Genomic DNA, 14,663 nt, shown 5'->3' with positions numbered 1-14,663 from the left:
CGTGGCCATGGCTGCGTGTCACTGAGAGGTGACATCGCGGGGCACCGGGGCGGCCATGGCTGTGTGTCACTGAGGGCGAACATCGCAGGGCACCGGGGCGGCCATAACCACTCACTCCGCAGCCCCGGCGGCCGTGCCCGGCCCCGCCACGCTCAAGATGCCGGCGGCGGCGAGGCGGGGCCCCGCGGTGACGCGCGGGTCAGCTGACGGCCGGGCGGCCGTGGCGGCGGCGGGGGGCGGGCGCCGGCACTCGGAGGTGTCGCTGCCGCCGCGCAGAGCCACCGCCGGGCCGCGCCGAGCCGAGCCGCCGCCGCCGCCATGCCCTCGGAGAAGAGCTTCAAGCAGCGCCGCACCTTCGGTGAGCGCCCCGGGGGAGGGACGCGGCGGGGAGCGCGGGGGGAAAGGCCCGCTCCGCTCCGGCCCGGCCGGGCTGCGGGGGCGGCGCTGGCTGCGGGAGGGGGGGAGCGGCGGGGCGGGCAGGGGGCTTGATGGCGGGGGGAGATCCCCGGGCAGCCCCTACTGACAGCGGGCCCGGTGCCGCCCCGGTGTCCCGGCCTGCTCGGGGCTGAGACGGAATCAAACCCCGGCCCAGCCTCCGCGGCTTGTTTACCCCGCGGACACCCCGGCAGTTGGGGCCGGGGGGGTTCGGGCTGTCGGGGGTTGAGCGGGGTGTGCGATGGCAGCATTGCCGTGCCGGGGTGAGCTCCGGGCTTGGCGTGGGGAGAGCTCCTCAGCACATCATCCACTATCGACTGCAAAACTCCCAGGAGCCTGGAAACATCCCTGGCGTGTGTGCCAGGAGCTGGGCCTGCCCTTCCCTCCGGTGTCTGCTCAGTGTCCGGCGGCCTCTGCGCCAGTGGCAGCGGAATTAAAGCTCCGCTCGCAGTCGGTGCTGGCGCGGGGTGAGGAATTCTGTACCCGGGGAGCTGCGAGGGGACTGGGGCGTGGGGCTCCTGTCTCTGCGTGGTTACTGAAAACCAGCAAGGCATCGAAAAGAGCTGTGTAATGATGGCTGGGAAAACGAGATTAGTCCCTTTCGAGAAGGAACAGCCTTGATTAGAGCGATCAAGGCTCGTGTGTGTGCTCGGGATGGGCCCAGAGCAGTCGGAGGGCTCGGTATTGCTCATGTGTGTCAGTAAGGTAGGCTGGAGCGCTCCGAGGGTAACAAGAACTGGCAGCGTAACCTATTTCTGCATCAACTACGAAATCCCGTACGTGAGATGGAATTGGTAGAAGTGATTGATCCAGATTTTCCTTTCTTTCTGCCTTTGGGTTAAAGTCAAGCTGCTTAAAAGAGCTTTGTGATGTGCCCACCCTTGCCCTTGCTGTGCTTTAAATGCAAGCATTCTCCCTGCATTGAAGCGGGGAGAATTTTGATCTAACAAAGTCTGCGTTTATGCTGCCCCCTTTTTTGGAGCTTTCCAAAACTGTTGTTGACCCCATCGCCTGTCAGCAGCCTCTGTGGCAGGTATTAAGTTCAGCTAGGATGGCAGCCAAGCAGTTGCCACTGCAACTAATGTCGTCAGAGAACAGTGTTTATCTGTGGCTGACTGAGGCCTGATTTTGAACATGCCGCATACAATAATCTCCATGATTTGTCCGGTTTATGTCCCTCCTCCTCCCAGGAGTTCTGCTAAATAACATTGCCAGGACCAAACCTGTTTCAGCTGGGAAGTTAGTCCGACCTCTCTGCGCTTGCCAGGTTGATGGTTGGTCTCACTCACTCCCCGTATCTCTTGTGTTTCTGGTTAATCTTAAAAAGTATTTTAATGAGGTAGAAATCTCTGCCCTTGAAATGTTCCTGCTGGGCTGTGGGAGGGTGGCTCCGAATGTGGGATGTGGGGCAGGGTGGCTTTCAGGTGAAGGCTTTGCATGCTCCTTGCCTTAGTTCTGCTTGATTCACCTCCACCTTCAAACCGTGATTCACATGAGTTGCATTTCCTCGTGAGCAGGCACACGGATGTATTCCATGGACACAAACATGGACTAATGGAGACTGAGTGATGTTATTGCTGAGTGACGGGACGGGCAGTGTCCTGCTATTAGCATTCCAGCAGGGAGCTGGGCTAAGTGCTTCTCTGCCCGGAGTGGCACCTCTCCCTAGGCAGGTGTGTGTTAGAGCCGTGATGCAACATTAAATCATTTCTCTGAGAGCTGTTTGTAACGTGGAGATGGCCTGGAAAGCCCCGTCCCTCTGAAAACAACTGAAGGGGTTAAAATTGAGTTCACTGAATCTGAAAGTAGGCAGAAGATATGCAGCAGCCTCTGAAAGCAACTGACCTGTTTACTCTGCCTGGTGTACTTTAGCCTGGTTCATGATATCTGTTCTATTAATATTTCTGTCTGAGAAGAGGTGAACTTTATCCTGAAAACTGGCACAGAGAGGGGCAAAACGTCCAGGTACCCCAGTACCTCCAGCAGCTCCTGCAACAATGGGTGTGGCACAGTCAAAATAAAACCTGGAATTCAGTAACAGGAGAGTACATGGTGAAAGCTGACCCAGCCAGGCTTCGGCCAGTCCTGGGACTCGGATAATTGTTGACCATTTCCTCTTCTGGGATCTCACAGAAATAGCACGGCGTATTTAGGCGTTAACTTGGGTGGTGTAATTTGAGGCCATAAATTTATGAGGTGAAATATCTGCCTCAGTAGGCAGAAAGTGAGGGGACTGGGGAGGAAACGACCTCTTTTAACACTTTCTAGGAGTGCCAGGCAGGTGCACACAAAGCTTGTCACTTTGGGTTAAAGAGCAGAGGATCAGCTGTCACAGGAGGGGTTGTACTCCTGACGGCACTGTCCCATTTGGAAACTGCTTTGCCTGAATTTCCTCTCCTGGGTTTTCCTGACATGCAGTCCTTCTCTTCAGTGATGAGGAAATAGGGAATAACAGCATTAACTGGATGCTTAAACAGATTTTTTTTTTTTTTTAAATCTCTTGCAGAGCAAAGAGTGGAAGATGTACGACTGATTCGAGATCAGCATCCAACTAAAATACCAGTAAGTTCAGTTCTTTCTATTTTTCCCTTCAGTTTCCAGTCTCATGTTCTTTTTAGCAGTTAGAAAAGGCTGTTCTGAGGAGACCAAATGAAAATGTGGCTGTTCAGGGTGGTTAAGCCTGGGTTTCAGGGACGTTCTCAGAGGAGTAAGCAGCAGTCAGTGTGGTGGAACAAGGTGCTCGCTGGGGAGGGGGGAAGGGGGTTTCCGGTGTGTTACAGTTTTGTGTTGCAGAAAACCACACCCCAGCTGAGTTCTGAAATCCTCCTGAGTGCTCAGCTCTTCTCTCTCAGTGGTTTTCTTCTCCAAAAGAAGAGTCTGCACAGATTCATCAAGAAGAATACACAGAAATATCAAGCCAGATATGGATTTGATCAGCAGTCTGTGTTGAGAAGGACAGAAATGCTTTTCTTCTGGGAAATGGAGCTGTGCTTGAGGTCTCCAGGAATGCTGCTGGGGTGTCAAACTGCTCCAGCTCTCCTCACATTGGACATCAGCTCTCACCTTGTCACTCTTTAGTTGGTCAGCTCCAAATGCTGACTGAATTTGTGTTTTCTTTATGGCATCCTCAAAGTTAAAAATGCAAAGCATATCATGAAGCAGAAGGCATGGATCGTGTTCTATTGCTGATGAGTTGTTCAGCAGAGAGAACTTTATTGGACCCTCAGCCTTTGGCTTTGTGGTGAGAGCTGGTGGATCCCTGTGTGTGGAAATCTCCTGTGAACCAACTGCTGCAAACTGTCCACAGTCCCTGAGCAAGTTCACTGACAGGAGCCGTTGTGGAAACAGAAACCAAAAGGTTCCCAGCTTTCCTTTGGCTCCAAAATCCTTGACTTCGGAGCTGTCGCTGCTGCTTTGCTGTGCACTTGGGCAGGGGAACAAGTAGTACTTTATAGCAGAGATTTTCTGACTTTTTTGGAATGTTTTATTTTCCCAAAAGGCACTTTCCTAACAAATCTGTTTCCTGACCAAAATTGCTTTTTCACTCACCTTTCACAGCCCACTTGGCCAAAGTCCCCAACTCTGACCACAGATTGAAAGCTGTTGATTTATGGCAAAACTCTCATTTTAGCTCAGCCACGGAGTTAAAATTGCACAGATTACAAGTTGCACAGATTACAAGCAAAAATTCCAAGGTACCTGAGGAACTTGCTGGAGATGTGGTGATGCCAACTCCCAGCTATCCCAGGGGCCTGCTGGCATCCCTGGAGCCTTGCTGGGCCAGTCACTGCCTCGTTATTGTCATTAGCAGTTCTGGATGAGATAAGATGGCAATGTCACCCTAGATAGTAAATCCTTCCTGTGCTGTCAACATCCTTCATTCTGCTGTTGAAAATATCTATTGGTTATGGTCTAACTTCTTAAAAATAGTGTGGTTTTGTTTTCCAGAATGAGCCAGCATTTATTTAAACTGATGTAAGGATCTTTCTCTGATATAATTAAATTGGCTCAATGTCTCTTCACCTGTGCAACTTTTTAATATCAACACAGCCAGACCCCATGAGCATGGAAAGGGTCCAAAGGACTGGTGTCACGTAGCTGCTGTTGATTTAAAACCAACAAACCCCACGTGGCTGTGGAAACAGGAGCACACGAATCCTGAGATCATTTTTCAAAAGCAGGAACTACATTCAGTTGCTGGGCAGGGTGTTCCTTAAATTGGGAAATCTGCAGTTTCTCTGAATTAAGTGGTTACTGCATCACAATCCTGACAGAATTACTGGTTCCTAAACATGCTCTCTTGAGGAAATTTTCTCCCTGATTTGGAGATTTGAGGGTTTATACCCTTCAAAAGTAGCTTTTTCTCGTGCATTAGAGTAACCATGGAAGGTGAATGGAATAGCAGAGTCATCTGGAGGTGCAGTTCTTAGACATGGCCTGAAACTGGAGAAATCCTGGGGAAAACTGCTTCAGCTGGCAGACTTCCCCTGATCAGCCACTGCATTGTGTTAGAGCAAAGTGGGCTTGATCTCTCCTTGGATTTCCTTGTTGCTGGGTAATTCAGTGCTGGATTAAATGATTCCAGGAAAGGAACTGTTCTAAAGCTGCACTGAGGCTGAGGAAGTGTGCTGTAAAATGCCTGTGTGCTACCCCTCCATGCAGTGACTCTTGCAAACAGAACAGAGGAGCACGTGAAGATAATTTAATTATCATAGGAACATAAATTGTTTACATTAGAAAAGACCTTTAAGATCATGGAGTCTAACTGTTAATTGTTCCTTTTCAGATTTGAGATGCTGCATTCACAAATGAAGGGAGATGGAGCTTGGAGGGGGGAGATGAGGGCACCAGACACTGTTCCTGCCTTTCACATCTGCTCCTTTCTTTCTGTGTTTCCTCTTAGGTGATCATTGAAAGGTACAAGGGAGAAAAGCAGCTTCCAGTTTTGGATAAGACCAAGTTCCTGGTGCCGGATCATGTCAACATGAGCGAGCTAATCAAAATTATCAGGTAGTATGCTGGGATTTCAGTGGGAACTGCACTGGGATGCTCTGTGAATTCCCCACCAGGTGTATGCACTTGGGAACACTAAATGGAAAATTCATCTACTGAGCACTAGGACAAATCCAGGAGAAGGTGCTTTTCCTTTAGCTTTGCTGGAAAAAACCCACTCTGAAAAGAGCTGAGCTGTTAGTCTGCTTCCAAGAGAAATAACTGGTTCCCAGAGCTGTAGGAGGGAGTCTGGGGCTGTGAATCCCTCTCTAACATGGGTGCTTCTGGCCCAGGGCTCCAGCACTTCCTGCTTGGCTATTTTGGGATGTTTTCTCAGTGTTCTGCCATGGAGACCCCTCTGGAGTGCCTGCCTCTTCCCACCCACTGGGAAGGGGAGTTTGGGCTCGTAGCCAAAGCTGCTTAGGGATGCTGTTGGCATCCTTTGGGAAAGGAGGCTTCCCTCAGGGACAGCGCTGAGGCCTGGAAAACACCCACTGAGGCCAGTCTTTCTGCCCTGGCTGTTTGCACAGAGTGGCTTGAGTTCAGCTTACAGGAAAGGCAAAGGGAAACAGCCTCGATGTGGAAGTTGTGTGGTCAGAATTGTGGTCAGAAGTTCTGGTAAAGTGCATTTCTGCTGGCTCAGCAGGACTGTTGGATCAGGAGTTCTCCAGTGGTAACTAGGAAGTGAGGAGAAAACCAGGGTTTTTATGTTGGTCATGGTATAGCAGGAGCTGGTTTGTGGAGGCCACAGGCTAGGAAAACTGGGAGTTGTCCAAGGTGTCCAAACACAAACTGTCACAAGCAAATCCCAGCTCCTACATGAGTAAGAAAGGGAGATGGGGTTTTGGAGGCAGGAACCAGGTTGCTCGAGTTTTCCACAATTTCTCAGGAACGTGAAAGGCCCTGGGCAAAGAGGTTAACTGCAAGCTGAAGGATTTTCCCACCTTTTTTTTTTTGGCTTTACTGTTAATAGATAACTTGGTACCAGCTAGACTTGGGCCTCAGCCAGCTCCAGTGGTGCACAGCAAAGCCTGTCCTTCCCAGCCCTTGGAAAGCTGCTGCCTTTCCTCAGCCTGCTGTCTCTGGAGTGATTAGAGCCTGGTTTTGGAAGAGTCCCTGTCCAAGGCTGTGGCTGGAAGCTAAATCCTTGTTTCCAGCTGCTGCTGCCTCTCAGCAGCGAGTGGAAGCAGCAGGAAGCTCTTTTGATCTGTTCTTTCCTCCTTTCTTTGGTTGCAGCTCCACATACCCTATTTCCTCTTGCTCACTGGGTTAATCAAGTGGTAAGAGAGCCCCTCTCTGCAAACCTGCTCTCCAGGAGGCAGTTTAGCAGAAATACTCATTTCCCCCCAGCTGGAATGATCAATCCAAGGGAAACCCAGAAATGAGCTGCTCGCTGTGCCAGGCAGTCTGTGCAGCCTGTTGCTCTCTGCCCTTCCCACGATGCTTCTCCTGGGAGGGAGGAGAAGAGGGAGCAAGATGCTCCAAGGTTAAACTCAGGCTGTTCCAGAGCTGGTGGCAAAGTGAGTTAATTTAAAAGTTTCCCAGGGTTTTGCAAGGAAGCTCTGCCCATCCTCCATCCCCATCTTCCCACGGATCTCTGGGTTTCATCCCAGTGAGATGCTGTTGAGCTGCAAGCCAGAGGTCCTGCAGCGTGTTTGCTGGTTGTACTGGGATCACCTGGGTCAGGAGTGCCTGTTCCTCGTCCCTCCAGTTCAGTGCCCTTGTGGAACATCACTTTTCCCATGAGTAAGGGCTCTGTCAGTGGATACGCCTGACTGGATTTAGCGGATGAATTTAGTAGAGCTTTGGGGTGGGCAGCAAATGCCTCCTGCAGGGGCAGGGCTGGGTGGGACATCTAGGGAAAAGTGTGGAAGGGTAGAACCAGATGAGCTTTAAGGTCGTTCCAACTCAAAGCATTCCCTGAATCTACGGTTCCGTGGGATGATCCTGCCGCTGTCAGTGTCAGAGGACTGTCCTTTGTTAAGGCGAGTGGAAGTGCTCACTGTCCCGCTCCTTCCCCCTCATCCCCCTTTCCCAGGCGACGCCTGCAGCTGAACTCCAACCAGGCCTTCTTCCTGCTGGTGAACGGACACAGCATGGTGAGCGTCTCCACGCCCATCTCCGAGGTGTACGAGAGCGAGAAGGACGAGGACGGGTTCCTGTACATGGTGTACGCCTCCCAGGAGACCTTCGGAGCGCGACCTTCCGCCTAGGACACGCCTAGGAGCGGCTGCTAGCCTAGGAGTTTGGTTGACCCTTGGCCATCACCCCCACTCTTCCCCACACACCCCCCAGGGAAAGAACCGGATGTCACCTACGCTCTCAGTCCTTTAGCATAGTCTTGCTTTAGCAGGTGTCTCATCTCACCTTGCCTTGTTTGTGACTATTAAACAGTACAGACGAGCACCTCCAGCTTTGAAACCTGCTGTTAATAATATTCCACACAGGCACATTTCCATTTCCGGACCTGCCGAAAGGAGCCCAATTGTGCATGTGACAATTGCAGAGAAAGGGACACTCGATTGACTTTTAACAAGCAAACAGGCACCAGGGAGGAGCTAAAGTGTTTCCTGGGAGTTTGCTGCAAAATCTCCCTATGATTCCTTAAATTTATTTTTTTTTTCAAATGGGAAGGTTTCTCATGAGAGCAAATGCATTTTAATGTTCCAAAGGGGAGCTTTGTCTTCTGCAGCTCCATCAGACTCGTGCTGCAGGGAGTTGAGGCAAGTGCTTGGGGTGAGCTGGGGGAGGACAACTCTTTGTGTCTCCGGTTTTTAGGCACCGCACGCTTGGGGCGGTGCCTGTTTCTGGAATATTCATACCAAACACCACAGCTTTATTGTAGTTTTAGGAAGTGTCTAATTGTAAAATACACAGCTGGACAGGTAACTTTGAAATAAACTCCAGTCTGTTACAAATTTCCAATCCCTGTGTGTTCAGTGAACCACCACTGTTCATCTGAGCTGGCTTCCAGTGATCCATATGATCATTCCCCCCCCCACAGCCTGGAGGTTTGCCATTCCCTTGCCTGGGGGTCAGGGAGAAGCAGCTCAGGCCCGGGAGTCACTGTTGAGAGCTGAACAAATGAATCTGGGCATCACTGGAGCCTCCTGCCACTTGCACAGGGTTGGGAAGCTCTGGGTGTTCCTCGAGCAGGGAGCAGGCTGTGCAGAGGAGAGTTATCCCGTAGGACAAACCTGTGTTTTCCTCTAGTCGTTGTCAAGTGAAGCGTAGCGGGATGAGATTCCCGGTGTATCCGGTGTGTGTGCACTAACTCGTGTGTCACTGGGAGCTCACGTACTCTAACGGGGGAGAGAAGCAATACTACTGCGTCTGGCACTCACCAAGTGTACACGTTGTACCTACTACACGTTGTACCTACTCCACCTCTTTGCATGCATCTCCTTCCCAGGGCCTACTGCCCATTTTTTATTGTCCTTTGTGTTTTTACTCCGACGTAAACTTTTCGATGCAGCTTGTTCTCTGTTTAGTTCTGTTCGTGTAAGAACTTGTTTAACTCATAACTGACCGTACTTGTAATTACGACGTGATCGACTGATATTCCTGTACAAATGTTGCTTTTTTAAAATTAATACAGTGCTGATATGGATGGATTACATCCCAACTTAATTATGGCTTGCGTGGTTATTCCTAGAACTTTCTGAAATGCAGGGACAGCAAAATAATAAAAGGAATGAAAAATAATTCCCTAATCGCCAAGCTGGAGAAGCCCCCACACAGCTGAATCCCCTCCAAATGAAAACCAATGCCAAGGGATTCTGTTTAACTCTTTATTTTCCATACATTAAATTTACTCAGATAAAAACATTCTAAAAATGTACAATTTAACTTTTAACAAAGTATAATAAAACATAAAAATCCCAATACCAGAATACTGGACATTTACAATTCAAAATCAAATTAGCTGAATATTAAATATTTACAAAACTATTTAAAATATTTATAAAGTTACATGCAGAATTTTGTAATACTAGAAGTGATCGAAGTAAAAGAAATGGCTCAAATGGAGCAGGAATTTCCTTCATTCCTAATGGAAAGTTATGTCCAAGAGAAGCTGTTAATCTGCACTTGAAAACACACGGGATTTGCTTTCTGCTTCAGTACCAACACGGTTCTTGCGTACAACAGGAAAATTTAAGGGAGCAAACGGGTAATTCCAAGAGTTTATTACAAGAGCTGCGGGGCCTCAACCAGCCAAAGTGATTTCTACTCTCACAAAAGCTCCGTTACGTGGATTTTTGTCCAGATTTGCCCACATTCCTCCCATTTAACAGGTGTTCAGACTACCCCGGGCCCTCCAGCACACACACAGCTCGCACAGCTGAGGGCAGTTGGATTTTGGGGAGGAGCATTGCTCTGCCAGTACCACAGCCCAGTTCATCCCAGGGCAACTCCACACGGAACTGGCCAGCGAGGAATCGGAATTTGGGGGGACAGCCAAAGTCTGGTGCTGGACTGATATTTTCAGAAGTCTGGCGCTTCATTTGCCAAGATTTAATGACCGTGGTATGAAAAGGTTTCACAAAAAGCTGAGTGTGACAGAGCTGGTTTGAATAAAACCAGTTCTGATAAACACAGAAATTTCAGTAACAGTTTAAATGTAATTTTAAATAAAAGAAGGGTGGAACCCTCTGACCGATACCTCAGTTCCCTCCTTCCTCTCCCGCTGCTGGGGCAGAGCCTGGCATATTCATCAATGCTTCATTTGCAGGGTGGGGAGGAGCTTGCTGAAAATTCCATCCTATTTCGAGTCCTTCCATCAGCAAATGGAAAATGCAGCTGAAACTGCACTGCACGCTGCTCTCTCCCCTGGGAAAGGCTCCTCGCTGACTTCTCACCTCCCTGCAGGGAGATGACTGGGGATTCCTTTCCCTCTCACACTGAAAAATCATTCCTATTCCACAGTTCTCCATTTGGAGAACTAATTCTTTTTATATATGTAGGACAAAGATAGGACTAAGTAACATTCTTTGAAATCACCATCTTTCAATGTACAAAAATAGGGTTTAAGAACTGGTTCCTTCAGGCAGGGCAGCTGGAACTACTATTCCAAACCAAACTGCCTTGCTTTTTAGGGTAAAAAAGATGGATTTGTGCCTTTTAAGAACAGATTAGGGATTATTTTATGGAACTAAGGTGCTCTGTTCAGACTTACCAACTTTGGTTGTTCTGGGTACAAAGTGAAGGGTGTTCACTGGCAGGTCTGAAGCCACAACTCGCTGGGATTTAGGGAAGGCTCTGAGGTTGCTGCTGGCTCACCAAACTTCTCCCTCTGACACTCGTGTTGCCTCCAGGTACTTCTGGATTTGAATTTACTCTAAAACCAGACCCAACCGTTCCAAAGCGTAACCCAAACACACCCACGAGCCATTTGAAGAAACATCAGCCTTAACTTTACACAAAGGAAACAATCCCAAAGGAAGGAATGAAACAGTTTGCTGGAAACATCAGCCTTAACTCTACACAAAGGAAATGAACCTAAAAAAAGCTCTGGAGAAAGGAATGAAACAGTTTGCTGGACAGAAGTTCAGTTCTACAGTCCTTTTGATATGATTTCAACTCTGTGATGAATCTCAGACACGACTGTGCCCGGCCTTGGGCAGTAAAACAAAACACAACTGGTACAGAAATGACCTTTTTCCTTTTTTGCTGTTGTTTTTTTGCTGTTTCAAGAGGGTTTTTAACACTCACATGTGTGTTGAAATACAGTTTCTTTAAATACAATTTTAAAATACTGTTTAAAAAAAGTGAAAAAAAATAATAACAACGTTAAGTTTGGCTTTCAGCACATGTTCCAGGCCACTGGAGAGACCCTCAAAGCTGCACATCGTAAACATGGAACTGCACATTTCCTCAGGCGTGATGCAGTGGGACAGACTGTTCCTACCATTGTCTCGAGCTCATTAAGGCAAAGTAAATTGCATTGTCAGTTTTCATCCCTTTAGTGTTGTAGGTCTGAAGGTTGTTCAGGGGAACACAGGGAACGTCCTCGAACGCAGGCAGAGCCAACAGGGAGCATGAGCTGGGCTGGGAATACATAAATCAGGGGGTTTTCATTGCATAGCAATAACAATTAACTTTTGTTTTTGTTTAAACCAACTGTTCTGCAAATTTAGGTTTTGGGTTCCCCCAAGCTGTGAGCTGCAGGTCCCTCTCTGGGCCAAGTTCTGCCCACCCCACGTTCCCTTGCCTCTCCTGACGCTCATGATCCCACCTGCCTTCCCGGCGAGGCTGAGACCACCCTCAGAGAGAGTGGGACACAAGGATGGCTCAGAACGTTCCTTTCCTATGACCATGGCCCAGGGAGGTCTGAACTCTCACCCCCTCACACAGCCCCGTCTCTGCACCGCTCCAAACCCTCCTGCTCCGAGAGGACTTCCCGAGTGAGAGTCACTGCGCCACTACAAATCCTATGGATTCATCCTGCTGTGGTTTAGAAGAGTGTAAGGAATACCTCCAAGTGTAAACAAGGCTTCAGACTTTAAAGGTGTCTCCCAAATTACAGGATGCAAATATCTCTGTCAGGCATTTTTAAAGAGAAGGCCTCACCCATTTAATGCCATCAAATTCCCGGCGGGAGCCATGAGGATTAGGATCTTCTTTCAACCAGACAGGACCAAAGTGTTTCAAATTAGCAGTTCGAGATGGGTTTGGCTTCCTCTCGAGTCCTAATTTAGATTTGTCACCCACAAATGATGGACTAAGTAGTTTAACACCAAAGCTACTCATCTACAACCTACTGCAATGAAGGAGGCCGACAAGAAATCCTTCCAAGTCTTGATAATAATGAAGTTTTACTACCTTTTACATGTTTGACTCCCACCTCTCCTGAATCCTGGGGTAGGAGTCAAAGGGTATTTTTATATAAAGTAAAGCAAAAGCTTATAAACTCTGCTGCCAGAGTTCTTGGTTTGTTTTTTTTTTAGGATGGTTTAAAATTCATTTACAAAAGCAGAATAATAAGGTTTCTGTGAAAGAGACCTATATACAGTAACAGGACGTAAAGGTTTTGTGTATTACAGGAAAATATCCTTGAAGCCTTTATGACTCTGGAGTCTCTGGGACTTGGACCCTTGGAAACTAAGTTTATTCCAGTGCTGGGAACCCAGCACTAGATGGTAATAGGTGAGACAATGAAGCACAAGTTTGTTTCCAGAAGGAACCGAAACTGTCGTGTGTGTTCTTTTGGAAGGGAAAGGAGATATTTTTTAGGATTTTTATTGTGGAATTAAGTCCCATAAGCCTGCTGGTGCCAATTTGTAAAGGTTGGAACTTCTTTGCCTCTTGCACTGGTCTCAGAGTGACACTGTCTGCTAAAAGTGCAGAAAGCTTGAAGAGTTTTACATTCTTCTGTAGTGCAATCCTTAAAAATCCCAGAGATTAGTGCCTGATCACTTTTGAAAAAAAGTAGACATTTTACCTAGCCCAGGGGTGCCAAAGTCCTTCTGGCCACTCCTACCTTCCGCCTCCAAACGGAGCTGCCCTGGAAAAGTTTCACCTCAGAAATTCCACATATGGCAACATTCTCCAGCTAAAAAATGTACATTGGATGTTGTACTTGCAACAGAAATGCAGCTGGACAGCTCCACCATCCATCCACCCGTCCATCTGTCCCTCCGTCAGGAACGCATCGGTCCGAGGACACGTAGTCAGGAGTTCCAACGAGATCCAAGCTCGAATTTGGCAATAAAAACTGGGTTGGATGCACCCCTAAGCTAGATTTTCTACCTAGTCTAATAAAGTAAAGCACCTTTGGATTAAAAAATACATTAAGCTTAACAGCAACTGGACGTCTCAGTTTTGCAGTTCAATCTCCGTCGTTCTCCATGGCTTTTGGCATCTTTGTGCCAGGTGGGAAAACATCAGTCTGTGGAGTCCAGACTTTCGGAGGGAGGAGCATATTTCAGCCTGAACGTACCTGGGGAGAGGAACAGAGGAATTAAACATCAACCTTTCACATCTGTTACCTCTCAGAACTTCCCAAACCAACCTGCTGCTTATTAGCCATGGAATGTGGTACTGGAGCAGAACACGGCTTGGATGGAGTTCTAGGGCTGGCAAAAATTTGTTTCATGGAAACACAGAATCACAGGATGGTTTGGGATGAAGGGACCTTAAAGATTACCCAGTTCCACCCCCTGCCATGGGCAGGGACACCTTCCACTATCCCAGGTTGCTCCAAGCCCTGTCCAACCTGGCCTTGGACACTTCCAGGGATCCAGGGGCAGCCACAGCTTCTCTGGGCAACCTGTGCCAGGGCCTCCCCACCCTCACAGGGAAGGTTTTCCTCCCAATATCCCATCTAACCCTGCCTTCTGGCAGTGGGAAGCCATTCCCCTTTGTCCTGTCCCTCCAGGCCCTTGTGTGAAGTTTGAGAAAGTTAAATGGAAATTTAATTAATGAAATTAAATCCAGCTTAAAAAGACATCAGAGTCTGCTGCATTTCTGGAGTTGTCCCAGTCAGGACTGACAAGGCAGCAGCTCTGCTTCCCCCTGGCCACTATCAAAATATTCACCACAGGAATTCCACTCATTATTTACCTTTTAGTGCTGCTGTAAATTGCTGCCCCAACACCTGACACTTCAGTTAATTTATAGTGTTCAAATGCTTGAGATCATCTAAAAGTTAATCCAGGCAAAGGCTACAGACAAGACATGATGTCACATGGAATCTCAGTGCTGCTCACTCCCCTCAAAGTTCCTATTTCATTTTTTAAGGCCACACCACTTGCAAATTATCTCAACATGGTATGACAATCAAAATCAAGAAGAAAAATGGGACTAAAAAGCGCTCTTGGCAAAGCAGCATTTCTGTTTCAGTTGTTTCCCACCTGGAATTAAGGATTCAGCTCTCTCCTGGGGAACCCTGTGTGGTAACTGTGGAACCAACATGCACTATAAAATAATTATAGCAGCAAACAGGACCTTCAGGAGTATCTGAACAGTAATTGTTCAGATAAGTTATTATTTTGGGGAAGAAGGGAAAAGGAACAGAGGTTTCAGTTTGTAAAATTCCAGGGGAACTTGCAATTATAACCAAAGCTGACCTGGGGATGACAGGAGCAACAATTCTGCTGCAACCTGTCCACAGCAGCTCCCTCCCTCCTCCTCCCTGGATGCTTCTCTCCTTCCCAAAAACGGGTGGAACCCCCCCACAGTACCCGGGGTTTTAACAAGCCCTGATGGGTCTGCCCAAAATTCAGTCGCACCTTTAG

General features: G+C 48.2%; 2 protein-coding genes across 4 annotated transcripts in view; one reads left to right on the top strand and one right to left on the bottom strand.

Moving 5' to 3' along the window:
* The first annotated feature begins 206 nt into the window (after nt 1–206).
* On the top strand, nt 207–9,057 carry MAP1LC3B (microtubule associated protein 1 light chain 3 beta). Of its 2 annotated transcripts, none has more exons than XM_027646434.1 (4): nt 207–358; nt 2,942–2,997; nt 5,339–5,445; nt 7,466–9,057. In XM_027646434.1, exons 1-4 carry the CDS (start codon nt 319–321, stop codon nt 7,638–7,640), a joined length of 378 nt encoding a protein of 125 aa, XP_027502235.1. In that variant the 5' UTR covers nt 207–318; the 3' UTR covers nt 7,641–9,057. The 2 variants fall into 2 exon arrangements, with proteins under 2 accessions (XP_027502235.1, XP_027502236.1); XM_027646435.1 differs by lacking the exon at nt 207–358 and adding an exon at nt 656–698.
* A 147-nt stretch (nt 9,058–9,204) lies between these two features.
* ZCCHC14 (zinc finger CCHC-type containing 14) overlaps nt 9,205–14,663 on the bottom strand; it is a 53,217-nt gene continuing 47,758 nt past the window's right edge. For both annotated transcript variants that reach the window (XM_027646431.1, XM_027646432.1), the window contains one exon: nt 9,205–13,366. In XM_027646431.1, coding sequence (XP_027502232.1) covers nt 13,311–13,366 — 56 coding nt within the window. In that variant the 3' untranslated portion in view covers nt 9,205–13,310. The remainder of the gene's footprint in view (nt 13,367–14,663) is intronic.

The sequence above is a fragment of the Corapipo altera genome, unplaced genomic scaffold, assembly GCF_003945725.1.
Source record: "Corapipo altera isolate COAL_440 unplaced genomic scaffold, ASM394572v1 62, whole genome shotgun sequence".
Lineage (NCBI taxonomy): Eukaryota > Metazoa > Chordata > Aves > Passeriformes > Pipridae > Corapipo > Corapipo altera.
The sequence above is the reverse complement of the archived record's forward strand: the minus strand, read 5'-3'. Positions and strand labels throughout refer to the sequence as shown.